General features: G+C 36.7%; 2 protein-coding genes across 2 annotated transcripts; both read right to left on the bottom strand.

Annotated features, from left to right (window-relative positions):
- Positions 1 to 15: 15 nt before the first annotated feature.
- Positions 16 to 9,470, bottom strand: wdr95 (WD40 repeat domain 95). The gene is made up of 19 exons (XM_085184602.1): positions 9,080 to 9,470; positions 8,454 to 8,706; positions 7,175 to 7,228; positions 7,001 to 7,084; positions 6,781 to 6,846; positions 6,165 to 6,395; positions 5,643 to 5,728; positions 5,459 to 5,551; positions 5,330 to 5,375; positions 5,208 to 5,254; positions 3,994 to 4,111; positions 3,796 to 3,865; positions 3,053 to 3,293; positions 2,854 to 2,959; positions 1,309 to 1,460; positions 1,008 to 1,110; positions 789 to 895; positions 434 to 671; positions 16 to 348 (listed from the first exon to the last, which is right to left on the bottom strand). The coding sequence occupies exons 1-18, from the start codon at positions 9,145 to 9,147 to the stop codon at positions 482 to 484; spliced, it is 2,115 nt and encodes a 704-aa protein (XP_085040728.1). The 5' UTR covers positions 9,148 to 9,470; the 3' UTR covers positions 16 to 348; positions 434 to 481.
- A 106-nt stretch (positions 9,471 to 9,576) lies between these two features.
- tex26 (testis expressed 26) lies at positions 9,577 to 15,439 on the bottom strand. Its single transcript, XM_085184606.1, has 7 exons — positions 13,858 to 15,439; positions 11,577 to 11,661; positions 11,319 to 11,481; positions 11,064 to 11,220; positions 10,710 to 10,892; positions 10,463 to 10,624; positions 9,577 to 10,342 (listed from the first exon to the last, which is right to left on the bottom strand). Exons 1-7 carry the CDS (start codon positions 13,931 to 13,933, stop codon positions 10,209 to 10,211), a joined length of 960 nt encoding a protein of 319 aa, XP_085040732.1. The 5' UTR covers positions 13,934 to 15,439; the 3' UTR covers positions 9,577 to 10,208.
- Positions 15,440 to 15,747: the final 308 nt, after the last annotated feature.

The following is a 15,747-nucleotide window of genomic DNA, read 5'->3' as shown; positions in this document are numbered from 1 at the left end:
TTTTTTTCCCTTCATCTTTAAAACACCCTTTATGGATAAAACGTGTCATTAGACATGGAATTAAAAATGTGCATCATTTTTTCTCCTTCATTTGTCTGGTTTTATAAAACAATTTTAAGAAGGGCATATGTGATATGAATGTCTTTTTTTTTCTATTTCAGAATGGAGGTTAGCTGGTAATAACAGTGTAAACAAATCCAAATAGGATGCAACATGATGGAAGGAAGGAGGAAAGAAGAAATAATTGGATGGGGATTTCTGACAGATAATACCTTGAATTCGTTCATTTCTTTTGTACTCACTGGGTAAATGTCAATCTTCCGGTCCCTTCCCGCTGACATCACATAGCTTCAAACATAAATTGCACAAGCTCAGCATGGATTCAAATTTATTCTAAGCCAAAAACGCTTCCAAATATCACATCATTACTCACAAATTCCTGTGGACTTGGAGAAAGATGCAGTCGCACACCTCACGACATTCACCATCTACAGGGAGACAAAAAATTCAAAAGTAACTTTTCAATGATCAGATAATTTAGTGTTTCAAACTTTCTGAGAGAGTAAAAGAAAAAGAAAAAGAAACCCATGCCTTTCTTTAATGTCTTCAGGCATAGACCATTGTTGAAGTTCCAGATTTTTAAAGATCCATCTCTACCACCAGTGACGAGTCTGCAGACTCAAGAACATACGATGTGAGAATGGCATCTTATGGCAATGTAATATAAGTATGATAAGGTAGTGGCTTATTATATTATATAAAAGGTGACACTAAATATTGTATCATACCTTCTCCCTTTGGGATCAAATGTCAAACAAGTGATAGAAGACAGTTCGCGAGAGCCACCAAACTCAAAAAGTTGACACCCAGTGTCAAAATCCCAGACTCTCACAACCTAAAACCAGTAACAGCTCAGGTTTATTAAACACTTGATTTTCAGAATATCTAATATGATGGTGGGTTATGTGTTTTAACGGACACATGTTGCAAAGCAGTAATTTACTCACAGATCCTTCAGTGCAGCTCACTACCTGACGAAACTCCTTACTGTAACCGCAGCACAAAACAGGCTCATTGTGAGAAACAGTGAAGTGACGGTGAAGCCGCTGCCTGACAGAAGAAAAAGATAAGAAGATGAATGAAATAACTAGAGCGAGATTAGTGTTAAGGAGACACAGTCATCTCTGCAAAAATAAGTCTCCATGTTCAGAATGAAAGTAGGATTTTAGTTTAAAATCAGCAGCTGTATTGAACTTCAGAGCATATTGGATCCCCTCGCTAACTGAGCTCAAAGGCATGACATCCTACCTTAACTTCAGAGGGAGCATAGTCATACAGTCCGCTGCAATATACAGAGACTTCATTGCAGGGGAATATGCGCATGCAGAAATATCACCATGAATCCGACTTGCTTTGGGGTCTGCTGTAAACAGGCAACACTGATCCTGAAGATGCCAAATCTGAAGTAAACAGATGAACAGCAGTGAAAGACCTCACACTGTTTACTGTTTATCCTTTTAACCACAGTATAAATTATGTCTTATGAGAGAATAAAGTATACTAGAGTTATACAGTTATGTGAAAAATAAAGTAAAATATTTTTTACATCTTACATCTAAATACTATGAGTTCAATAGTTCGCAGATTCACTTTTAGTAGCAAAAACCTGAAGTAATCATTTTCTGTATTACTTGATCAGCTTCTCATATTGGTGTGTGAGAAATTGACGTGCAGGAATTTTGGCCCACTCGCCATTGTGATACCCTGATTACTTTCTTTGTAGATTTGTCGATGTGTCTGGGATAACCGTCCTGTTGCATAATCCACTTTAAGCTTCAGCTGTGAGACAGATGGCCTCACATTTGTCTCTAGAATACTTTGGTATACAGCAAAATTTATAGCTTACTCTATGACTGTAAGGTGCCCAGGTCCGGTTCAATACAAGCCTAAATCATCACGCCTCCACCACCATGCTCGACTGTTCACATGAGGTATTTGTTCTAATATGCTGTGTTTGATATTTGCCAAACATAGCATCATTCACTGTGGCTAGAGAGCTCCACTTTGGTTTGGTGTGTACAAGGAACATTATTTCAGATGTCTTGTGATTTGTTAAAATGCAGCTTTGCAATCCTAAACCATGTTGCTGTTCTTTGTAGAAAGAAGAGGCTTTCTCCTAGCAACAAGAACAGTCGTTTTTTGTTTCTTTGTTTATTTTTTTTAAATAATTGTACCATCGTGAACATGTCATATGCTAACTCTGACCTGTAGTTTCTGAGATATAGATTTTGGAGTTTTTCTACTTTCTCTGAGAATTGCATGGTCTGAAGTTGGGGTGAATTTGTCTACTCCTGGGAAGATTGATCATTGTATTAACACACAATGATTGCTCCAAATCAGCAAACTCAATGATGATCTGTCAATCAAGTCAAATCAAGCTTCATTAGCAGCCCAGGCCAACACTAACGGGGCACTTACTTTTTCACAGAACAACATAGAAACTTTCTTTTTGACGTGACCGTATATACAGTCAGATGGCTTCTATCAGTATTATATTGTACCACTGAATCCTTATTATTGTGGTTCATCTGTAATCATCTATCAAGTAATGTGATACAATTGAAACTCACTGTCAAATTTAAAATGTAGTGGACTAAAAAGAAAAGTATAAGTATCCCCACTGGAACATGGTGGCGCTAAACTGGCAAAGTTAACCTTATATCAAGTTTTCTAACACTGTTGGAGAAATGCACATGGGCTTGATGACTGTACAACAATAAGAATCACAAATCATTTGTATAATTTGGAAAACATAAAATCACACGTAAAGCATAAAAATGAGTCATCAGTCACTTTCACAGTGCAGTCTGTTGAGACAGAGAAGATTTGATTGTCTTCTGAGGAGATGCGGATGGAGATGATAGGAGCAGAGTGGCCTTTCAAAATACCAGTTGGTTTTCTAAAATTGAAATTGAATCAGGTGAAAAAATTATTGTGTTTTGAAAACATGATACTTCAAAGAACAAAATCCCAGTGACTCTAGGTCCCTTACCCAGAATAATGTGGATTCCACAGGCGTATAAGTTTATCCATGCCTCCAGTAATCAGCAATCTGTGCTTCTGACAGAGGTCAAAGGTCCTGACACCTTTGTAGATGCTAAAGACAGTCTGATCACATGATGCCCGGACCTGTGGTGTCCAACTCAGCTGGATCTTCTTGGATTTACCTTCATAACAGGTCTCTTTAATTTCACTCAGCTGTTGCTCAGCATCTGTTAAAGGCAGCAGGCAGCCTCAAGAAGGAAAAAACAAAATAAAACATAGACAATACACATTTTATTTAGGCTTTGTGTACAAGCATCAATCAAAACATTCCTTTTGCACCAAGGGTAAGTCATTATCAGAATAAATGACCAAGTCTGCAAGTGGACATGCCCACATGCGGGGTGATCACGCACACAGACAGGTGGGAATAGATTGGTGAATTTGTGATAAATGACTCATCATGAGTCATTTCTCACAGCTATCCATCCAGGCAACCTGATGTTCAAAACTAGGTTTAATTACTGAACACTGCAGAATACAAAGAAGTTGATTTTTTAAATCAATTTTTTAACGAGCATCCTAAGGATGCGTGATTTTCGATTTGGTTCTCTCATTACAGACACTGTGTATGCATCCAAAACAGACAAGTAAATATGTACATCCAAGTAACAACAATAAATGTATGATTTTCTGGTATTGTACAGAACATACTATATAGGAAAGACGGAAATAGAGCTGAACAGAAATTACCTATAACAAGAGAAGAAGATTCTTCATTTGATGAGGATACAACAACCTGAAGACTATGAAAATATTTAATCTAAATTGGGAAAGAAATGTTTCTGTTTTAGGACTTTCATTTCATAATATAGGTCAAATATCACACCATGAGCAAACCTCAATATATTTCTTTGTATGGAGCATAACCACAGAAAGGTAAAATGTCACCTGTGTCACCCAGTCATGATGAACCTTCCATCTAATAAAAGCCAGGTTTGGAGAAAGAACTGCATGGTTAATTGATATGTTAGGTATAGTTTCAGTCTTTGGCAGTTTATTCCATAACCTATAAAAAGAGATGTGGAGATGTTCAGTCAGGCCTGAAAACCATCAGACATTCAGAGATGCAACTTCACGTAGGTTATGTATAATTAGGGGACACATAGAATCTCAGGTATAATTTTAAATCACATAACAATAACCAGCAACATGAAGTTGCCAATTTGACTAATATTCTCTATTTTTCCGTTTACAGATTGTTGCTTTATAATTTGAATTAAAGGACAGCAGTAGTAACACTACTAGTAAAATACACATGTTTTAATCCTCCATGAAACAGTCTAAAAACAAACTCTCAAAAGTGTTAAAAAGTGAATCAAATCAAGGTAACTTACCTTTAAACTGCATGGTAATTAAAATAAAACAAAATAAATTAATAAAAATCACTGAGTTAAAAACCAGGTGGCACCAAAAGTGACTGATGATAAAATTTCTTCACTTGGCTTTTAAAAATATATAAACGTTGAAAATTATACGGTGCTAGAGGAAGCAGTAAATTGGATTTACAGTGTATGTAGAGGATCCTCCACTGATGATCCATATTCCACAATCAGTGGAGGATGAAAAACTGACCTTAACTTTAAAATTTAAAAAAAAGAGAGAAAAAGAAAATCTCAAGAAAGCAAATCATAATAGCCATCTTATAATAGCCTCAGTATTGCAGTTACCATGCAACTGAAGTGGTGTGGGAGTTATTGTAAAGTGGGTGATATTACTCAGTAGAGCAACCCAAACTTTTAATGGCTGTGTATTATGCTCCAGAATCACCAAACACATTTTAAATATATCTTGTCTTCTGAGGTATTCTCATTTCTTTTTAACTTGCAAATTCTTTTTGATCAAGCAAGATCACAGTTTAGGAGAAAAACTAATACTGAAGTACTGAAATACAATTGTCTATGAATGGTTAATGCCTCTCCCAGGCTTTTCTTTGATCATCTAGTAGTGGAGAAAATCAGAGGTAATACTTAACTTTGAATAGCCAAAATGTTTTGCTTAAAGTCACAAAAATATCTTCAAATGCATTCATAATATGAACAAATTAAAAACAGAAACAAAACTTGAATTTAAGTGAGTGTAAGTATTTGAAAAAGCAACATTACCTGAAGGTATCTCCAGCAGAGGATATTAAAATAATAGTCACACATCCCTAAGAGACAAAGCGGTTAGATCTCTGCCAGATTTTTGTTTGATAATTCAATCAGCTTTTAATAACAAGACCTACTTCAGAGTCTCCATACAGAACACAGCATTTATCCTGGCCATTGTAGCTATGAGCAGAAAAACAAACTCTGTGTAAAGAATTCATTTAGGTAATCATAAGACGATGCTAGTGTGAAGAATTGCTGCTCACCTGTAGTCCACTGTCAGGGGTATTGTTTCTAGTTCACTGATCTGACAATAAGGCTCCAGAGAGAAAAGGTTATAAAGCTGGAGCTCTCTGTCCCTGCACGATAGTAAAGATATTCACATAAACAAACTACAGCCCGGGACCTGTAGTTAACAAGAGTAAATTTTATTTCACCACTTCTCATTACCCTGTCCCGATCATCAGCTTGTTGTACTCGCTCATCAGAGCAAAGTCACTTGCCCATTTTGACTTTGTATTTGTTGGATCTTCATTCTGTGAGAATTAACAAATACATTAAAAACTCATATTTACAAAATTCAAGGTCAGTTTGAAATTACAATTGACCTGCTATTCTGAGTTTGCTGTTTGTTATGTTAGCTAAATAATATGAATATGCTACAATCACCGTTAGAACAATTTTAAAGGTTTAAATGCTTTTCAAAAATTTTTTTTTATTTAAATGCCCTCGTCGCTGATGTGCTGCATATTCCAGTATCAGTAATTATTTCCACAGTGTCACAATGCCTGCCTATTTTAGGAATTTACTGGTCTTTTTAAAAATATATACATTGGCAAGCTGGTTTGAAAGAATGTTCAACAGGAACTATTTAACTCAAGGCTGAATGCAACAGACTTTAAAAAGTCATCAGGAAGTAATCATGGTGTTGACAGTAAGCATTCAGGTAAATGTGCACAAGCTGAAACATACAAACAGGTGTTTGGTCTTCTGGGGTTTAAGTTCAGGACTCCAGTGGCAAGCACACCCGTCTTCTCGCACTGTTACGATGGTGCCATCATGAGTAGACTGGATGTTGACAATAGGAATCCCATGATTAAAGGAATTCATGGTGGCTGGCAGAATGAAGGCCACCTGGTTGTTGCGTCTTGCAGTTTCCTCCTGCCCTTTATACTGCTGCAGCATGTATGTGCAGAACTCACCCTGTATCACATTTTGTTGTGTGTTAGAAATGCCAGTGTTCTTCTGTAGATTATTATTATTACATTTGTATCAGTTCTTTATGGAATTATTTTTAGCCTTTTCTTTACTAACCTAAAATTTTGCAATTAAATTAAAGGTCATAATCCAATGTCCAGGGAAGATACATTACTATTACTGCACAAGATGAATATAATAGTTTACAGTCAACCTAGGGCTAGGAGGACTCTGATAATTATTAGTTATACTTGGTTCACAAATCCCCACTAGCCAAAGTAATTTTACTGCTGTCTAGCTTTTTCTTTTTTAAATTGCATAATCCTGGTGTTTACATACATAGGAAAGTGTTTTGAAGGGGTGTATGCTTCACATAAAAAAAAAATCTCACCCATGAAATCGTCCCTTTGCCTAAATAATCAATCTTCTTAAATAACCCTTGAATCTCCATGTAGGTCTGTGAAATTTAAAGAGTGAAAGAATGAACTGACACTTTTCTACGGTAAATTCTTCAGGCAATTTCCTTAATTGCAGATAAAGGGAAATACAGACGAGGCAGATTTAAAAAAATCTGAGACAGAGATGCAAAAAGAGGTGTGATGCTATCTTACTGCATTAGGTAAATCCAAACACTTCTTCATCATAGGTCCAAATTTGGCAACATCAATGTATCTCAATCCACCTGATTCAAATTCCTTTGCAAGAAAATAATTAAATCACATTTCAGAAATGAATAACCAGACAGTACATTTTTTTTTAAAATAACAGAAGAGATCACACAATACCTCAAATGCTAGTTTCAGTTTCTCAAGGGTCTGAAGTGATATTTTCTCATCAATCTTAATCAGAAGGAGGGAATTGTGACAGTTACTATTATGCAAGGCAGCCTGGATTATTACAATAAATCAGCATGATGAAAAATAAAACAAGTAATTAAGTGTAATTGGCAAATATGCTTCTTCCATTTTTTTCACTCCATTTAAGCAGTTCTTAAAATCTGAGTGCTAAAAATGCAAATTAAAAGTATTTATTTATGTATATATTTATTTTACACTGAACCATTATCAGCACATATGATTAGGGCTCAACCTCAGAGTATAATTACTATCTGTAATGGTCACCACAGGCACCACCAGCAATGTCAATGTCAAGATGCTTCCACAAGGCCGGATGGCAGGCCATGCTCTCTGTGTTAATGGCCTATCCTCAGATTTTCCATGGTTTCCTAGCAACTGGTCCTTGATCCATGAAGCTCTTTGATCTATCATTAATAAATAACACGGATAAACAGCCTAATTCCTCAAGGATGAAACTAGGGTTGAGGTTTCCCCACGGTATCTTCTGAACTGGGGAGATAATTGTTTAATCAGTCAGAGTGATGGAAGGACTAAAAGTGTTCACATAACCTCGACTGCCTTGCAGATCCCTTTATAAGAGATGCATAACTTTGAACTCCTGAGCCTTTTCTGCCTAATCTGTTAAGGCGCACTGCTCATTACATTAGCTAGGAGTCTGACTGACATCTGCAACTGAAACCCACAAAGTTGAGCTGCTGCATTTGCACCAGCCTCCCACATAATTCTATCATTTTTGTCAGCTTGAAAGCTTGAATTTGAATCTACTGGGGACCTTTTAAGTAGTTGGCTCAGCCACAATGTTTGCTTTACTTTGGCCTGAAACATGGCCATCCTGGGCTCTGGGATAGATTGTCCTGCCCGATGTGCTGTCAGGGAGCAAGTAAATTGATCATCAACTTGATTTAAAATGGCATTTTTGGCACGAGCTCACATCCATGCTGCTACTGGTAGGATGTGGTTCAGCTGTAGTCAAGTTTAGAAGCTCTTCGGGATCTGTAACAGGGTCTGTAAAGTCAAGTTCAGAACTGCAGCACTCTAGTGACATCTTCAGGCTAAATGTAGCAACTCTAGAAACGAAAGCTCATGGGCAAGGGGTGAAAATCTATAATGATGTTATCCCACCTGGACTTTGTTCTTGGAGAGATGGTTTGGTTAACATTTATTCACTCATTTCATTTCGCATTAAGCTTGATATTTAGAGTTTTACCTTGAGGTTGTAAGTTGAATTGATGAGGTGATATTGCTGTCTCGTGATTTTCTCATTATCTCCGAGTGTGACAGAGTGTCTCCGTCTGCTCTGTTTGAGCAGCTCTTTCACCAACCAGTCAGGCTGTTCTTTTCCATCCTCACTGTCAGTCAGTTGTCTTGGTACTGAAGAATCATCTGCTTTCTCATCCCGATATCCCAGCCCAGATGTGTTTCTTGTCCTCTCCTCTAAACCACTCAGTTCTGAGAGGATGCTGGAGGATTTGATATATGGGTAAGTAACATTTGACCTTCAGTTATACAAGAAGGGACTTATTAGAAGAATCAAAATTCTCACGTTTGAAAAAGAAACATTAGCGATGTTGCATATGATCTGTTTAATCCTAGGAATGTGATTATGATTCCCAGGTGACAGTGCTTCCTGCATTACAGGATAACTACTAAGTACTACCACAGATGGCAACACAAGCCCCATGACTACAGCAAACATTTTGTAACCAAGACTGAGAATAAAGCAAGGCTTCAACTTTTATCACTTGTCTAGACATTTAAACTCTGTTGGAGCTGACATTTAAAAGCAATGTGATTTCCAGTGGCGGCAGGGTAAACAATAACAGAGCAGATTACCTGTGTACATGTTGAGTCTCTAATCTTCCTGAAGCTGAAGAAGAGCGAACCTTTTTCCCCAAAGGCATTCTTTTTAATTCCTGTATCTTAAAGGTAGGTGTGACATAAAAGGCACATTTTAGTGTTAAACATTTCTTCAAAGAGACCTCCAAACAGACGTTAATCAGTCAGATCTTACACTAGCTCACCTGATACTCACTTATGCATTACACCTGAACAGAGCAGGTGGCCCCGTGGTAACTAAGACACCAAAAGTGACAACTGAGACTACACAGCTTAAAACAAGACCCAGTGCTTGCAAAGAATCAGGGCTGTGACCATGTAAACATTGCAAATGGATAGAAATAAGCTATTGAGATATTGTGCTGTATTTTAAACTACTGTGCCACGTTTTAACTTTGTTAGGGATAAGAGAAATATTTTTTAATGTGTATCTGCTCATTATATTGTTTTATGTACTTTAATAAAGGCTTGTAGAGCAAGGTCACTTTTAACTCACAAACTAAGTGCTCAGCCAGACTGAAAAACAGGAAGTTTTAGTGCACAGCCATATTAATAGATAAGACACTGAAATGAGGAACTTGCCATATAAGCAATGTTTGAGACTGTGTGACGTGTAAAGTACCAAAATAACACCTATATGAAGCACAGTTTATGATTCTAATGTTAGAGAGCTCTTGCAACTGGCGTTTGAGCTGTGCAGAGGTCTCTCTCTTCCGGAAGATGATTGAATAAAAGAAATATCAATATTTTAACACACTATGAGTCGGTTTTCTCTGTTCTGTCATGGGGACAAAAGAATCGGGGTTTAATAACTTTCACTTCATTTAATTTACATTGCAAACCTACAGTTGCTAATATGTGTCAACAAAGGTTAAGCATTTTTCTTTTATTGTTATCAAGCTGTATAAGAATTGAGTTAAGTTCGATTGGGGAATATAAAACTAAGAGGAGCACGAGAACATTTGATTATTGGGCACAGACGTTAGGTCACAATTATCACGCACACAAAAACTAAATCAGCAAAAATGAATTCTATCATATTTAATTCATAATATTATTGTGCTGATTTTACAGAGTGAACTGAGATTACATAAAAACACAAACAGCTAATATAAAGTGATGAAATTCAGTGAGGTCCTGGCCAGCTTGAGCTCCACTCTGGCGAGTCTGAGTCACGCACAGCTGGTGGAAGTTTATTGACTTTCTCCTTATTGTTTGGACAGACATCTTTACTCAAAACCACTTTTAGAGCCTCCTGCTCTGTAAAGCCAAAAGATAAAAACCAACATAAGCACATCTGTCAAACCACAATCACTGAACAATCTGTTATAAAGCTAAAACATCAGAAAATAAAATAAAATAAAATAAATTGGTGCTAACCCCTTTTAGGTAAAATTCTGTGTAACTGCTCCAGCTCCTGGGGTGTCAGAGACTTCATCACAGATGTGACAGTATTGACTGGCTTTCCGAAAAATTGGTTATAGGTTGTTACATTAGCACGATTCTTCTGAATCTGCAAGTTTCTTGGTACAACAGTGGGAACTGTAACATAGAGAATCATCATACACTGCAAATCACCAGAGCTGCTGTTTACATGCATCTTCTATAGTTTTTGAGTAGACAGTACCTATACCGGGGCAGGTCACATTTGGATCTGTTTTGCAGCAGTGAGAAACACTGACCACGAGTTCAGATTTTTGGTTTGGCTGGCGATAATTGGCCCTCATCACTGTGTCAGTAGAGAGTGATATGCGGTGCCTGTTGTGCATAGGTGCAAACCATCTGGCTGCTTTTTCAGTGTCATTGTACTCTGTCAAGAAGAAAATACCACGACAAAAAGAAAATGAATGTCAAATGGAAAATGGACTGTAGAGAGAAATATCATGAAATGTTATGACATCTGGATATTCCTGTGTGCACGGATGTCTTCAGCCATTCTGACGAGTTCTCGTATACATGAGATTGACTGAAAATTGTGTACCTTGAGGTGTACCCATGAAGTCACATTTGTAAGTGGAGAGGTACTGTGTGGTTAGGGCCTTACGGATTACACCCTCAGAAGGGAAGCATTTCAAAGGGAATGCAATATGGTCAGAGTTTCTTGCAACATCCCTTGGAAGCCTCCACATCATGAAAGACTTGGGGAAAAATAGCTTAATTTAAAGGTTACAATACACTGTGAAAGGTCAAGCATGCCATTTCACTATAAATGTAAAAACTGAGGGTTGGTACTAACCTTGCTGGGATGCGGGTTATTTCTCCTCTGCCCTGAGGCTGTTCCTGTACGAATGCATTCAAGTTTACAGGCAGGCTTCCAGCTAAAGTCCTTACTGTATATACTTGAACCAAAAGGTCCAGACTGTGAATATGAGTCTATCAATGACGTTGACAGGGGCTTCCTACATAAGTACCAGCACAGACACATAATTACACACACAACCATGCATAATATGTATGCTTATTTAGAGCCTCATAAGTCCATGATTTTACTTACAGGAAAATATCTGCAGCTGAACTTGGCTGGTAGACGAATTGCCTTTTGTGAGTTGTTTCATATGGATCCCACCACTGTTCCCCCCCTGGAAAAAAATACTACTATACTGTAACTACTTTTTTTAAGTATTTCAATCAGTGTAGACATGGCACAATGTAAACATCTAAACCTGAGTTCAAGTTAAACTTTTTGATCTACATAGTAACGACAGTATGACAAAGGCTACTGTATACCTCTGTAATATAACTGTGCTTAAAATAAATGTTACTTTTTGATCTATTAAAATGTAGACTTGTACTAAAAAAACGAATCTGTACTTCTAAGTTCTGTAGTTCTCTGTAATTTTAATATTATGCAGATTTTGCTTGAAATATTAACATGGACTTCAAAAATCACATAAAACAAAACATACTGGAAAATTTACTGTTAGTCAATTTGGTCAAAATTGCCACGTAAAACATGAGTAGTAATTGGTGCATCTGTTTAATAAGAGAGTATAAAATGGGATATTGTGACTATGGTGCATGTGCTTGTATTATAAGGATTTGTTAGAGGTGCCTTATATATATAGTGACAGACATATAAGGTGCCTTATATGCAATGTTCTCTCTCATTTTTCATGTGTCTGAGCGAACGCACAGTGGTCACGCCAGCATCGAATCCATCCAACTTACATAGTTTATTAAAATAATCAAATTACAGCATGTATATTAGACTACTTTTAATTAACTGCTTTAGCCCACTTACAATGAAAATTTAAAAACATCTTGTTCATGACCTGTGTAGTATGTTAACACTATTGGAAGTAAAAAATAACTTGAACTCCAGTTGTGTTTGAAAACACAACTTTTTTCTTTTTTTCTTTTTTTTTATAAAGCAGACTTGTATTATGAGTATGGGTCTGTGGTCTGGGAGAGAGTCCTGTAACTCTCTGTCTGCAAAATACAGTATATAAAGACCAATGTTGGGCAATTAAATATATAGTTACTTCTTAAAAAAGTTACTGAGTTTTGCAAACAACAAAGTTTTTTGCAGCTGTTTACCTAAAAATGCTGCCAAGGCGTTTTTTAAACAAACATTTCAAAATATTTACAGAACAACCAGCTGTTCTGCATCAAATTTGATGCCACACAAATTATTTGTGCTACTCCAAAAAATCATTTCTGTCCACTATGAGATAAAGGAGAACATCAAAAGCCTGATACCTGCAGGCCTGACAACAGGAGATGTATCACTTCTGTAACACCTGTAACATTCAGCAGTCGCCTCATTGTTCTGACGCACACAACAAAACTATTGACTACACTACACACTAACTACACAAGATCATATATCTCGCATTTCAAAACCGCCGTCACTCCTAAAACTTCCTGGAGTGCTTTCGAGCGTTTTCCTTATATGTTTTTACAGTTTCTTCCCACAGTAAATATAAACAACCATAGTAATCAGGAAGAAAACCAAACATTGCATATATTTTTATCATAACTCTGGTTTTACGTGGCCTATCAACACAATTTAAAAACTGGTATAAAGTCCACACTTTTTCCGTCAATTGTTCCGTCTGTCCTGCTCACATCTCCAATGGTTGTACACGTTGTAATTAACGTGGCTTCACTCCACATCAGCCAGGCCGCTTTGCTAGCTAAAACACCGGTGTCCGCACATAAGGACGCTGTCATAGCCTGCCAACGACGTTGATTAGCTGCGCATTTACGTGAATGTGAATTGCGTGATTGGATGGACTATGGGATAAGGTGGCATCGTTCTAATCCCATACTGGAGCACCCAGTCACTTACTGACTAACACTGCAAAACAGAATTGTTAAAGTTTTAATTTTAATTTCAATTCAGGTTAGATTTTTTTTTTTGTGGGCAACGCAGATTTTTATCTGCGCAGAGACCGTGCCATCAGTGCGCAATTGCGCACGTGCGCAGCTTAGAGGGAACATTGCTTATATGTCTGTTACAGGTGATAGTGGGCAAAACAATTCCTAACTTCTCAAATCTTATAATCTGACAAACAGTCATATTACAACAACAAACAACTAAAAATAACACCCCAAAATAATAAAAACGAAACATTTTAAAACAAGAAAAAACAAAACATAAAAAAGCAGATAAGTAAGTTTAAAAAACACAAAACTGGTATAACATGTACGTTAATTAAACAAAACCTTTTGATGTTACAATAACATGCAAAATAAATGTAAGAAAACATTACATACAATAAGTTCCATACTGGGTTTCTTTTTGTGTTTACCTATCCTTGGTTTAACATTACCTTGCGTTGCCATTGGTGACTGCTGGTTTGTTTTAGCATCTCCTCTTATAGCTGATTTCAGTGTACTTAAATCCATTTAATTTTTAGATGAAAAGTCACCTCATTAACTCATTGGTATCCTGATGAAAAGCATATGCTGACAATTCCTGTGAGTATTAAAATTAGAGCATTATACGTACACAAGCTTTATCTACACAGTGTCAAAGCTGATCCAAGCAGGATGTAGTATGCACTGTGGTTATGGAGACCTACAACATTTAAACAGAAGCACAGCAGGGGAGATGTTGAATTAAAAATTTAGCATTGTTACAGGCGCCTTATATGTCTGTTACTGGTGATAGTGGGTAGTAACTAAGTACATTTGGGTATATTCTTCGGTAATCAATATTCAACTCATCAACAATTCAAAGAGAAATAACTTACAGCAATAGATTTAATAGTTCCTGAACATTTTATAAATAAAAAACATTAAAAGAGAAACAGGCAATTCTTCTGTACTGCACTTCTTTCAACTGTATTACACATCTTTTAACTGTATAAACTAAACTTTAGATAATATCATGATTTGTTTTTTCTAAAAATAGTACATGACATAAAATAAGATATTTCATAGTTGCAGGAGGTAAACATTTAACATTTTGGCTTTGTTCATCCATCCTTGTCCACACAAAAAATTGACTTCAGAAGTTTTTACTATTAGAAGTCACCTCAAAGCTTTGCTATTATTACTTTTGCTGCTGCTAAAAATGATAACACTACATTCCCTAACTTAAAAGTGAGTGCTTCCTAAACCTAATAACTAGTTTGACCACTTTTGGCAGCAATGACTATAGTATATACAACCAAGCATTTGTGATAACTGGCAATGAGTCTTAGAATTGTTTTAATTCAGGCCCAGTGACGGATTTTCAAACATGAATGACCTGTTTAAGGTCACGCAAAAGCATTTCAATTGGATTTAACCTTGGTCTCTGAGTAGGCCGCTCTAAAACCATCCTTTTATTTATTATTTTTTGAGACATTCAGAGACTTAGACTTGTGCATAACCAAACTGTACTTCACAGCTTTGGGTCACAAACTGATGGCTGGATATTATTCTTCAGGATTTTCTGATAGAAAGCAGAATTCATGGTTCCATCAGTTTCGACAAGTTGGCCAGAACCTGAAGCAGTATAGCATCCTGAAATCATCACACTAGCACCACCATGTCTGACTACTGGTATGATGTCCTTTTTATGAAATGCTATGTTAGTTTTATGCAAGGCTTCTAAAAAGTTGTACTTTTGTCCCATCAGTCCACAGAATATTTTCTTAAAAGTTTTGGGATGTTCTTTGGAGGATGTTTTTTTGGCAAATGCGAGACAAGCCTATGTATTCTTGAGTAAACTCACCCATGGATGCTACTTTTTTCCCAGTCTCTTTCTTATTGTTGAATTATGAACACTGACCTTATTGGCACATTCCAGTTACCTCATACGTTGGGTGACAGAACTCAGGAGTGATGTTACTCCCGAGTTAGTGCATTTTAGTAATAAATATAAAGAAAAACAGGATTTGATTTGCTTCTCAACAAGGAAGAGCCATTCCTGTGTCTCAAACAATACAGCATAATACTTGCTTTTTGTAATATGCTGTATTTGTATTATGCACAGCTGCAGGTTGGTGGGGCTGGTACTTTCAGAAAATAAAATTGGAGTCGAAGGGACATTCCAGACCAACAAAAAAAGCATCTTAAGGCAACTGCTGTTGTAATTAAAAAAAAAATTAATTGAACTGAAATAAATATAACAATTGCAACTGGGAACTTGGAAATTCCGACTTAATCTGAAATGCAGGATAACTGAGGGAAGTGAGACTGCGAGTTTCTTTTAGATATTGCTCTGGGTTCTT

This window comes from Neolamprologus multifasciatus, chromosome 14 (assembly GCF_963576455.1).
Source record: "Neolamprologus multifasciatus chromosome 14, fNeoMul1.2, whole genome shotgun sequence".
In the NCBI taxonomy this organism is placed as follows: Eukaryota; Metazoa; Chordata; class Actinopteri; order Cichliformes; family Cichlidae; genus Neolamprologus; species Neolamprologus multifasciatus.
The sequence above is the reverse complement of the archived record's forward strand: the minus strand, read 5'-3'. Positions and strand labels throughout refer to the sequence as shown.

Excerpts from the sequence above, each read along its gene's own strand:
- wdr95 (XM_085184602.1), bottom strand. The coding sequence starts at position 9,147 with ATGCCTTTGGGGAAAAAGGTTCGCTCTTCTTCAGCTTCAGGAAGATTA. Across the intron at positions 7,229-8,453 it reads ATTCAACTTACAACCTCAAG|ATTGATGAGAAAATATCACT; the intron begins GTAAAACTCTAA and ends CTTCTGATTAAG. Across the intron at positions 7,085-7,174 it reads AACTGAAACTAGCATTTGAG|GAATTTGAATCAGGTGGATT; the intron begins GTATTGTGTGAT and ends TTTCTTGCAAAG.
- tex26 (XM_085184606.1), bottom strand. The coding sequence starts at position 13,933 with ATGGATTTAAGTACACTGAAATCAGCTATAAGAGGAGATGCTAAAACA. Across the intron at positions 10,893-11,063 it reads CTTCATGGGTACACCTCAAG|AGTACAATGACACTGAAAAA; the intron begins GTACACAATTTT and ends TCTTCTTGACAG. Across the intron at positions 10,625-10,709 it reads TGTGACCTGCCCCGGTATAG|TTCCCACTGTTGTACCAAGA; the intron begins GTACTGTCTACT and ends TCTATGTTACAG.